The sequence below is a fragment of the Bufo gargarizans genome, chromosome 1 (assembly GCF_014858855.1).
Source record: "Bufo gargarizans isolate SCDJY-AF-19 chromosome 1, ASM1485885v1, whole genome shotgun sequence".
Lineage (NCBI taxonomy): Eukaryota > Metazoa > Chordata > Amphibia > Anura > Bufonidae > Bufo > Bufo gargarizans.
This window is the reverse complement of record NC_058080.1, coordinates 730,379,619-730,391,934: the sequence shown is the minus strand read 5'-3', so window position 1 is coordinate 730,391,934 and position 12,316 is coordinate 730,379,619. Positions and strand designations below refer to the sequence as shown.

The 12,316-nt window shown below is 42.7% G+C and overlaps 1 protein-coding gene across 2 annotated transcripts in view; it reads left to right on the top strand.

Moving 5' to 3' along the window:
- ADAMTS12 (ADAM metallopeptidase with thrombospondin type 1 motif 12) overlaps positions 1-12,316 on the top strand; it is a 584,548-nt gene that overhangs the window by 434,471 nt on the left and 137,761 nt on the right. For both annotated transcript variants that reach the window (XM_044276409.1, XM_044276408.1), the window contains exons 18-19: positions 8,615-8,825; positions 10,084-11,160. In XM_044276409.1, the coding sequence (XP_044132344.1) occupies positions 8,615-8,825; positions 10,084-11,160 (1,288 nt within the window). The remainder of the gene's footprint in view (positions 1-8,614; positions 8,826-10,083; positions 11,161-12,316) is intronic.

Sequence of the window (12,316 nt, the reverse complement as noted above, 5' to 3'; positions counted from 1 at the left end):
ATTTTAATTTTAAAAAATTGTAACAAAAAGTCAACCTCTTCACTTCTATGCCGGAAAAAGTGGAATAGTTGCTCTATAGATATGGCGCTCATTCTGACCACTTTATTTCTCAAAAATACATTGATAAATCTGCTTCTCTTCTATTACAAAGCTGACTGCCTGCAGCCACCACTAGGGGGAGCTCAGTGCAAAGGAATGTATACAGTTTCCATTTACTAACTTGTAAGATGAAATAGACTCTTTGCATACCACCCTAGTGGTGGCTGCGAGAAAATGCAGGGTTTTCTTGTCAGGAGAAGAAGGATGGGTTCATTCCCTTTCCTCCCATCTCCAGGCACCGTAGCAGTTGCTGCCTCCATTGAAGGTACCCAACGGACATTACCTTTGTTCAGAGATATTGTACAGCAAAAATTCACGGAAGTGCTGCAAGACGTCTATATTTTGGGGGTGTCGGGGGGGGGCAGTGGCTTCGGTCCCAGTGGCATGGTGGGGCATAGGACTTCAGTGTCCCAGCTCATGATGACATCACCACATCGTACCGCCTAAGCCCAGACACTAGCGGTGCAAAGATGGCATGTCACTCTCTACGGGGATGTAGGCAGGTGAGTAAGTATAATATATATTTTTTTTCTGGTGGCAGTTGTGTATCGGGCATTAAGGGTGCAAGGGGAGTTATTATTTAATAAGAGGGAACATGGGGCATTAATTTTTTTAAGGGTCACAGCGGGCATTTTGTTAGTGGACATTATTCACTTGTAATGGGCTTTAGAAGGCGTTATTACTTGTTAGGGGGCAATGATGGGCGATCATTACCTTAAGGGGCATATTACTGTCTAAGATGAAAAAAAGGGACACTATTAATTTCCAGGGGGCACACAGATGCCATAATTACTTTCTAAGGGGTACAAAAAGGGTCATTATTACTGTTTCACAGGTACATAGAGGGCATGAATACTACATGAGGAGCATTATTACTTTGTGGACACTGAGAAGATCAGTAACACACTGTGGGGTACAAAAGATGGCATTTTGTACCCATGTTGTGCACTATATTTGGCTGGGGCACAATATGGGGCGCTGTGTATTTGGTACTATCAGGTGAGATGTGACTATGTATCTGGCACTCTCGTTTTCAAAGGTGCTGTCTAAGTGGGATATTTTAGGGGGGGGGGGGGTTATATAGTTATGACACCATAACTAAAGTACAATATTTGGGGACATCATGCCACATAGTAGATGCAGGTGGGACAGCAACATGCACAGAATTGGGCGTATCAACAGGATAGGTTTGGAAATGGTAGGGAGGATGCTGGAGTGAGGAACCAATGATATCTCTGTTGCAAACTCTGCAGACACAAGTTATGGATGGAAGAAGTCATCATGCTGGTCTGGGACAGAAGAAAAGATGGGAAAAGTTAACTATTTAAGTCACTGGATTTTACTGCACTGTAATCACTTGTACAGCCGTGTAACACGAATCTACTACTGGTGGTGGTAATACTGGTCTTTGTACAGTGTTTTGTTTAGTAATAGTACAGTGGTAATATTCAGTCACTATTTAGTGGCTTTAGTAGTGGTCATGGTGTGACATTACCTGGGTTGGATGTGTTTTTTGCCCCATCCCGTGTTCATCCCTTAGCTACGCCTCTGGTCTCTGCTCAGCCCTGCTGTAAGCTGGATCTATCACACTGCCTGTGAGGTGCACAGTCCGCAGCTTCTCCTGTGAGCCATCATCCCTCCCCACCCTTCCATTTCCCACTCTCTCACTGCCCTTCGAATCTCCCTACCATGGTCTCTTACCCCTCTTTTATGTACTTGGTATGAATACTACTAGCTGATCTAATCCACAAAAAAAATGTTCTACCCTAACCCGTGGCATCGGTGCATCAGGGCACTCCCTGCTGACGAATCAGCTGTAGTCAAAAAGGCCAGGTTGATCATTTGTGGGGCTTCATAAATATGGCATCTGGCCTATGCAAGGAAAATGCTCTGTGAGCTAAACCCATCAGCAGCTGCACAAATCTCTGTTAGTTTGCTACAATGTATCAGTCTGGAGTCCAGGCTGTTTAGCTCACAGAGCATTGTCTAGACTGGATACAAATCTTCTAGTTTGTTACAATGTATCAGTCTGGGGTCCAGGCTGTTTAGCTCACAGAGCATTGTCTAGACTGGATACAACTCTGCTAGTTTGTTACAATGTATCAGTCTGGAGTCCAGGCTGTTTAGCTCACAGAGCATTGTCTAGACTGGATACAAATCTGCTAGTTTGTTACAATGTATCAGTCTGGGGTCCAGGCTGTTTAGCTCACAGAGCATTGTCTAGACTGGATACAACTGTACTAGTTTGTTACAATGTATCAGTCTGGAGTCCGGGCGGTTTAGCTCACAGAGCATTGTCTAGACTGGATACAACTGTGCTAGTTTGTTACAATGTATCAGTCTGGAGTCCAGGCTGTTTAGCTCACAGAGCATTGTCTAGACCAGGGATGCCCAACCTGTAGCACACCAGCTGTTGCCATACTACAACTCCCAGCATGTCAGGACAGCCTACAGCTGTTAGGACATGCTAGGAGTTGTAGTTTCTAGACTGAATACAATTGTATCCACTTCTTAGCTGAGAGGAGGACTAGTTATGGACAGGTTTCCTGCCTCGAATGGAACCGAGAGTGTTCTCATTCACTGACAGCACTTTTCTCTTATGCATCAATTAAAGGAGACGTTTAGAAAAACATGGCTGCTTTCTTCCAGAAGCAGCGCCAAACCTGTCCAATGTCTTGTATTGCAGCTCAGCTACATTGAAGTGAATAGAGCTGAGCTGTGATACCAAGCACAACCTGTGAACAGACAGTGGCGCTGTTTTTGGAAAAAAGTAGCCAATGTGTTTTTCTAGTCTCTACGATTCCTTTAAGCTTTAGGTGGGAGGCACCATGAGTCCCGGATAAGTGGCACTTCCCTCTATTTTGGAACAAGGTTCTTAGATATTGTCTGCAATATAGATATAGTCTGTTAAAGTGTTTTTACTTCCACGAGGAAGGAGACGTCTGTTATTTAGGAATCCGAAAAACTCTGAGTCTGTGAATTATTTGGCGGCTGCTCCTGTTTATTCTGCGGCAGATGCCTCTCATGGTGCTCAGCTCATGTTTATAGAAAAAAGATTTAAAAAATGCAAAAATCAGCTCCGAATGTTCTTCAGGCCTCCAAAATTGACCAGAGTCTGTTTCTTCTCTGTTTCCTCCAGATATTGTAATGTCTGTTGACTGGAAACCAGCATGTGTCACCAGTATGTACAGTATATTAAGAGGACTTCAACCTCGTCTCCCGGTCTCTTCTCTCTCTCCGATGAGCCGAAGTAAATTATTCACGAAGTCGCGCGTGACTTGGTTGAATAACTTTGGTCGTTGATTTTTAAAGTGGAAAGGACGTACTAGTCGGAACTGAAGCCCAGTTCGGTTTAAAGTTTTAAAGTGGTTTCCACTTTAAAAAACAACTACCGAAGTTATTCAACCCAAGTCACGCGCGACTTCGCGCCTAAACTTACTTCGGCTCATCGGAGCCCATACATTCTAATACTATACAGAATCTCCATACAGTATTATTCCGAAGTTTTGAACGAAGCGACAGTGACGATCTGATACTGATTGACCATCTTGAAGATAAGCCATCCCGGGAAACCCCTTTAATCAGAATTTCCGAATTCTGTGCCTGAAAATGGATTTAGTAAAGCAAATACCAGAAAGAATGTGTAACAGGCACAGACGCACAGAAGATGGGCTCATTACTTTTTACGTAATATTTGGCGACGCGGGCTGCTGTGATAATGGTTCCCACCTCCTTCCACCTGTTTGGCGTGCTGATAGCACAATCTGGCGGCACTCAGTCCTCTGCTCAGCGCTGCAGCGGTGGAGGTTTGTCTGGATTGATTACAGTGATTTTCCGATGAGAGACCTTCTCAGCAGCTGCGAGCTCTGCGCCGTAAAATCCCATTGACATGCACAGGAGGCGGCTGCTTCCCGTCAGCCACAGGTGTCACCTGTAGAACAAACAGCAGCCTCCTACCGTCAAAGAATGCTTATTAGCACTTAAAGGGATATCGCAGTCACAGCAAATACATGTCATTCCTGGTATAATGCAAAGTTCCAATATCTGTATCGATTTCAAGAACTCTGCTTGCTGTTATTTAGTAGGAACCTTTATAAAAATCTGGCCTGGTCATGTGGCCGTGCACCTGGGTATCCATCACATAACCAGGACTTCCCTGGGAGTAAACAATGAAGGTTTCCCCTGAATAACAGCAAGCAGAGGTACTGGATGCAGAGCATGTGGCTGCTATGGGGCCTGTGGTGGAAGAGGGGCAAGACACTGATCTGCTTTTATTGCTTTCTTATGCAGTTTTACCTGAAGACACCACTAGGGGGAGCTCACCGCTGTAGTCTGGTCTGTGCAGCAGTTGCCCCTTTCCCACAGCCTGTCCATAGGCATGAGCCTTCTGTGCCTAATGGAGAACCTGTCCCTTACTTCCAGTGTATGCTTGATGTTCGGCAGCCTCCTGTCTGTGGGTTTAGTGGTTGCCTGCTGGAACGGTGCCACCCATGTGTATAAAATGTGTATGACATTGATAGTGGGTTTTCATGTATGTAAGTTCTCCGTAGTGTCTGATTTTCCTGCATACAAATTCCAGCCGCGCAGCACATCGCATCTACCCGCCATGTCTCGTTCTGCTTTTTTGGCCTTTGAAAGAGAATAAGAGAAGTGTGATTATTGGGACGTGTGTGGAGTAGAGGCGAGGAATCATCTGCATTCTGCACATGTAAAAAGTCACAGGGAAAAGAGAACACATTTTATACACCGATCTCATCACTACGACAGAGGAGAACAACACTGGATGGCACACAATGTCATCTCTCTATCTATCTATATACGTAATATCTATCTATTATCTATCTATCTATCTATCTCATATCTATCTATTATCTATCTATCTATCTATCTATCTATTATCTATCTATCTATCTATCTATTATCTATCTATTATCTATCTATCTATCTATTATCTATCTACCTAATATCTATCATCTATCTATCTATTATCTATCTACCTAATATTTATCATCTATCTATTATCTATCTATCTATCTACAGTGCATTTGAAAAGTCTTCAGACCCTTTCTCTTTTTTCTCATTTTGTTATGTTGCTCCTTGTTCTAAAAAATTTAAGTTTTCCCCAGTCTGCAGTTGTAAGCCGTGTACCGAAGTCACAAAAGAGGAAAGCAATCCGAACACCAGCTTTTTCCAAAACAGAATTTTACTTAAATGTGGCAATAAACACAACCATAAATGCTGGGAACATACAATAAATTTACATACACCCAGCCCGAAGGCTAAGACCCTTGTGCTGCACAGTGCAGCGCCCTCCGATGGATGCAGGAGGAAAGCGTGGTAATTTACCTACTGGCGGGCACAACTAAACTGCCACACCTTACCTGTTATTACCATAAAAGAACAAGAATCACTGTATGGGTGTGTGGTATGGGCTAGCCTGCGGTGCAGCACTACAGCTACAATCTTGCACAGATCTACAGAATTCCCCCTCCCATAATTGGTGTTGTAGTACGTGCCTGAGTATTCCTTCTGAGCAAAACGCCAGTCTGGCTTGAGTTTGTGGGAATTTTATTAGCTCTTTAATGTGAAATGTAGCTTTAAAGTTATGACGTCCTTGAAATGAACAGGGGTAACACTTGTGGCCTGACACAAACAAAAACCCTAACGAACTACAGGTCTGGTCTCAGTCTCTAGGCGGCAACACTGTGATGAGGTGCGTGCACGATCTTACCAACCTGGGTCTGCTTTGCATCCGCTGGTGACTCTGAACAGAACAAACACCGCTCACACAAGCATGTGGTACCGCAGTGTATGTTGCTTTGTTCCTCTGCTCTCATCAGCGTTTCTGGCTGCAATCTTCCTTCCTCTGGACAGGATCAGGGTCTAGGACAGGATTAGCTTCACTCAGCTGCAGCTTGGTATCTGAGGGTTGCTCTCACACCTGGATGCCGTCAGACTTTCTGCTAATACAGCTGCTTAGCTTCACCTCCCTCTAAGATGGCTCCTCTGTCTTTCTCATCCTCTCAAGACCTTGTGTAATGCCCGCCTCTCTCATGAATATGGAGATATATGTGCAGTCTGTAGCTGTGTTAGGAAACAGTGGCATCTTGTGGCCAAACAGCAGAATATCAGTCCAGAACATTTAATTTAATCACACAAACAGTGTTCAGACAAGGAGAGCTGTTTCCCCATCTAACACACGCAATACCCCATAATGAGAAAGTGAATAAAAACCTGATCCAGAGCTCTGGACCTCAGACTGGGTGGAAGGTTCACCTTCCAACAAGACAATGACCCTAAGGACACAGCCAAGACAACACAGGAGCGGCTTAGAGATAACTCTGTGACTGTCCTTGAGTGGCCCAGTCAGAGCCCTGACCTGAACCCAGTGGAACATCTCTGAGAGATCTAAAAATGTCTCTTCACCGACGGTCCCCATCCAACCTGACAGAGCTGGAGATCTACAGAGAAGAATGGTGTAAAATCCCCCAAACCAGGTGTGAAAACCTTGTGGCATCATCTCCAAGAAGACTAGAGGCGGTAATCACTGCCAAAGGGGCTTCAACTAAGTCCCGAGTAAAGGGTGTGAATACTTATGTCCTGAGTAAAGCCTGTGAATACTTATGTCCTGAGTAAAGGGTGTGAATACTTATGTCCTGAGTAAAGGGTCTGAATACTTATGTCCTGAGTAAAGGGTGTGAATACTTATGTCCTGAGTAAAGAGTCTGAGTACTTATGTCAGTGCAGGATTTTAGTTTTTCCTTTTCAATAAATTAGCAAAGATTTCTGACATTCTGTTCTCATTTTACGGTGTGCAAAATAATGGAGAAAACTGGAATTTTTTTTATATTTTAACCCAAGGAGTAACATAACAAAAAGTAAAGAAAGTGATAGGGTCTGAAGACTTTCCGAATGCATTGTAGACGTGGTTTACATTTTGCCAGTTAATCCACTACGGTAATTAATATGGCGAACAATACAGTACATTCTTACAAATTGAAGAAAAGAAGTTGAGAAAATCCAGCTCCACTTAAAAAGGAATAGGCGTTTATTCAGCTTGCGGTTAAAAACTCATCCGAGGATTTTTTCGCTGAACACACGTCAACCTGAGGGGCTCAATAAACGTCTAGATCTGATCATGCAGCAATAACTCACATACCAGGGATCTGATATGTGAACTCCTCTTTTTTCTGGAAGTATTACGGTACTCAATTCTCTGATAATGTGATCTCCATTATATTCCATCATATTCTGGCATAATACTGTTACATATTCAGTTTATATTTCATGTATCCATTATATATGTACATCTTTGTATGACATAGTTTGTGCATAGCTATCAGCCATATATATTTTCTCTATGCATACATATGGTTATATATTTACGTTTTTTTCTTTAAATTGATTTTCATATGAAGAGTTAACTTGAAGGTGTGGTACCTCTTTCTGGGGGCGGTTACAGGCCTGTGGTAACATTAGTGAACACAGGTGCACCCTCCCCTATAAGAGGTCTCACTCTCAATGTTTTTCTGTGTCATGAAGAAGGGCTGGAATTGTTTCTAGTAGCCCGAAAAGCTTAAGACAAGACTGTTATTTTGTATCCTCGGATGAGTTTTTAACCGCAAGCTGAATAAACGCCTATTCCTTTTTAAGTGGATCTGGATTTTCTCAACTTCTTTTCTTCATTGTCGCCCGCACCTGACACGGGCTGTCCGTGCTCACAACCAAAGGAAGGGCAGGTGAGAGCTGCTACACTCCTCTTTTTCTATTCTTACAAATTGTCCCATCTTTTACATCATTGACCAAAACATCTGCAAAAGCAGGAATCTGCCACCAGACGAACCTCTTAAAACAAAAGCATCTTATAGATTTCCGTAGGGGTAAGAGACCATGGTAGGGAGTATCAAGGAGATCGAGAGCACGGGAAATGGAACGGCAGGGAGGGATGATGGCTCAAAATGCATAGATTGTACCACTAGTGGACATATCCACGTTTTTTTACTTCTCGACAACCCCTTCAAACTTCTGCCCACCATGTTGATTTTAGAAAAATGTAACCAGTCGTTCTGTGAACTACATGTCCCATGAAGCCTTGTCCAGGCGTCACAATGAAAGGTGAGCCAGATTACATCAGATTCACTACAGAGGTGTAGCTAGGGGATGATATCCAGACACCAAAAAAAGAGCCTTTACGTGTTCTTATTAAAAATAACACTTTGATTAATATTAATTAAAACCACTATAACAAATGCCGACCGACCCAATTAATAAGGTCCTGATAATGTTATTTACATAGCCACTAACAATAAAGCCCTAAATATTAGGAGATACTCCGTGGTCAACTTGCCATCTGAGGACCCTTCTGTAAAAAAGTATTTCCAAAGTGGACTACTTCTTTAAGAAATGGCTGACGAGAACTTCACAGAAGATCGTTTATTACTATACGGTTTTCTTTATTCTAGCATGAGGTTATGTCTTGGGGCATCTTAATTAATGTAACGCCATTTGTTTTTAGGTGGTGGACAGGGGAATGGCAGGAATGCTCTGCTACCTGTGGCCCAACCGGTGAAAAGAAGAGAACGGTCCTATGTATCAGGACAGTGGGAGCCGATGAGCAAGCTCTGCCATCTGAGGACTGCCACCATCTCACCAGACCCAAAAGCTATATATCCTGCAACAGAGATATCGCATGTCCATCTGACTGGTCCGTGAGCAACTGGACAGAGGTAACCATTTTTAGTAGTTTTACTAAAGTTCCAAATAGTCTGGATTTAAAAAATCTCCTACTCGTTTTGAGTATACAGTTCCTATGCAGACCCATATGTCTTCATAGCTAAAGACTACAATCATCATGTGTAGTCTGGTCAGCAGTCATTCATATGATTAGGTTACAGGATGATTGGGAGTAGCACATGATGGCAGGTTCAAGCCACATATTTAATTTGTCTATATTCTGTAACCACATAGATGCATAGGTCTGCATAAGAGCTGTATACACAAAAAGGGTAGGACATTTTTAATAAAGGTTATATGTAAGTTTGCTTATTGAGGTGGCCATGGCGCTCTAGTGAGAGCCCATATTTCTTACAGAAAACTCTAGGCCATTGACATCACGTCCATCGGTTTTGTGGCCAAGGCGCAGCTCAGTCACATTCAAGTGAATGGTCCTGGGCTGCAATTCCAAGCACAGCTGCTATCCAGTGGGTTTCTACAGCATCTCATAGGGTTAGGGTCAGGAATCAGGACTCTTCAAGCCATTCACAGCATCTCATAAGGATAAGGTCAGGACTCTTCAGGTCATCCACAGCATTCCATAGAGTTAATGTCAGGAGTCAGGTCTCTTCAGGTCATCCACAGCATCTCATATGGTTAAGGTCAGAAGTCATCCACACTCCACAGCATCTTATAGGGTTAAAGTAAGGACTTCAAATTTTTTGGGTCATCCACTGCAGCTCATGGGATAAGGTCAGGAGTCAGGACTATTCATTCAGGCCATCCACAGCATCTCATAGGGATAAGGTCTGGACTCTTGAGGTCATCCACAGCATCTCATATGGTTAAGGTCAGGAGTCTTCCACACGCCACAGCATCTTATAGGGATAAGGACAGGAGTCAGGACTTTTCAGATCATCCACAGCATCGTATAGGGTTAATGTCAGAAGTCAGGACTTTCAGGTCATCCACAGCATTTTATAGGGTTAAAGTAAGGAGCCAGGACTCTTCAGACCATTCGCAGCATCTCATAGGTTAAGGTCAGGAGTCAGTACTCGTCAGGTCATCCACAACATCTACAAAGCGTTAAGGTCAACACTCTGACTTGGCCATTCCAAAAATATATATCTTTTACAAACTTTCTTTAGCTGATTTATTTTTGGGCTTTGGGTCATTGACTTGTTGCATCATCCAATGTCTCTTCTGCTTGAGGTCTTGAGTGACTGCCCTTAGATTGTACTGTAAAATTCATAATTTCCATTTACATTTCAGTGCTCTGCTACATGTGGAGGTGGTATACGAACCCGTAATGTGACATGTGCAAAATATAATAATGAATCCTGTGACCCTTCGAAGAAACCCTACTCGAAATCCCTCTGTGGACTTCAGCAATGCTCAATCCAGAAAAGGCCAGCCCAACTTCCTCTGAAATACAAGAATCTCAGAACAACCATCAAAATCTATCCCAAGATTTCAGACGGACCTAAGAAACGCTTCTTTCTACTCAAAAAAAATCCCAGATTTGTTGCTTCTACTAAAGCTCCTACGAAAAGTGTGGAGACCACACCAGCATCTGCTATAACTTCACAGCTCCCTCCTGTAAACTCTTTAGAAGACGATTTTCAAATCTATGACATTCCAAACTCCACCCATTTTAATGTGGTCTATAAATATAACTTTGTCCTTGTGTCCAGTAATAGGAAGAAAGTTGGCGCCAATGTGACAAAAATTCCACCAAGCCCCAAAGAATTGAATGAGAGTGTCATAATAACTAATGATAATGTAACACAAAGAGGCCTTGACTTGGTATTCAATGCCACCAGCTCTCCACCCAACCCTACTCTAGAAGTAACACCAAGATACGACTTTCTGACTCAAGAACCAGAAACCCAGACACACTTTGAGGAAAGTGATGGACCAACAGAGGAGCCTGATATCTACTATGATGCTGAAAATGATAATATCATCGAGTCTAGAAGTAAGAGACACAAGGGTAAGGTCAAGGTTCACCAGGAGAATCACACTACCACCACAGACCAACCTCAATCTTCAACTCTAGTTATGGTCTCAACAGAATTTTCAAGCTCTCCCAGCCCGGTGGCAACAACTGAAAGTCTCCCTGAGAGTTCTTCATATGAGGATTTTAATGAGCAGGATCCAGAAATGATAGACTTGGCCAACCATGATCAGCTGCCAACACCTAGCTTAAATACCTCCCATGAGGTATCTCCAGACATAAATATGTCCTATAACCAGAGTATACTGAATTCTACAACCAGCGGAAACATTACAGAGTCATCTGAGAATAAAACGAGCCCCGTGTACTGGATAGTGGGTGACTGGAGCGAGGTATGACAATTTATTTTTAATTTCCACAACTTTCTAATATACTTTTTGCTGAAATTATTCACCATTTTAAAGCAGTTGCATGGAGATGACATTTGCTTTCCAGAAACAGTGCCACTCTTGTCCATGGGTGGCTTCTGGTATTGCAGCTTAGCCTCATTTAAGTGAATATAGACACAGCCCATGGAGAAGAGTGGTATCATGAATGGAAGAAAGTATCCATGTTTCTCTAATCTTCAACAACTCCTTTAAAGGGGGTTAATTCTCAGTTATTTCTCCTGGAATTGTAATAAAAAGATTGACAAGTGGGTGGTACTATTCCCTTTGTTAATAGAATATGTGCAGTGGGCAGGGTCTGACTGTGACAAGGGGAAAGGTAACACCCATTCACCAGTCATACATTGCAGGATGTGTCCACTTACTGTGTCATGTCAATCATGTATGTGATGGCGATCACACAGGGCACTGAAGCTATACCTGTGCGATCATCCTCTGGAGGATGGGTGCGACTGACAGCTGCCCTCCAGATTTAGCTGCCAGAATTGGAAAATAAATTGGCGATTCCGGTGGTTTAAACCCTTAGCCCCAGAGCAGTCTTTAAAGATGGCACCTGCTGGCTGGCGCAGCAAGAAACCATAAATGCCAGGTTTCTAATGTTTTAACTGGCAGAGGTCGGGAGTTAATGTCTGCGATTGGCAATAATGCCGATCGCAGACATTTTTCCCCTCATATGTCATGGTCAAATATGACCATGACATCTGAAAGCGCTAAAATCTGTGCACTTCCTGGCCCGGGATGCCTTCCCCTGGCTGAGATCGGGGAAGTCGTTCCATACTAGTAATAGGCCTTAGCCTGTACAAGGCTTCTAGGCCGATTGCTAGCGGCATGGGAATATACTGAATCCTGTTTTCTGAAATGGATAAAAATCCATTACAAAATACAAGTGACAATCTAATGATTGTATGTTATAGCCACCTAGGGTGATGTAAACATACGTTAAAAAAAAGGTTTTTAAAATATTTTTAAAAATATACAAATTTTAAATCATTCCCCTTTCCTAGAATAAATAAACAATAAAAAAATAAATCACCTCTAAGTCTGAAAACACCCGTACTATTAAAATATAAAAGATATTTATACCATACGGCAAATAACATAA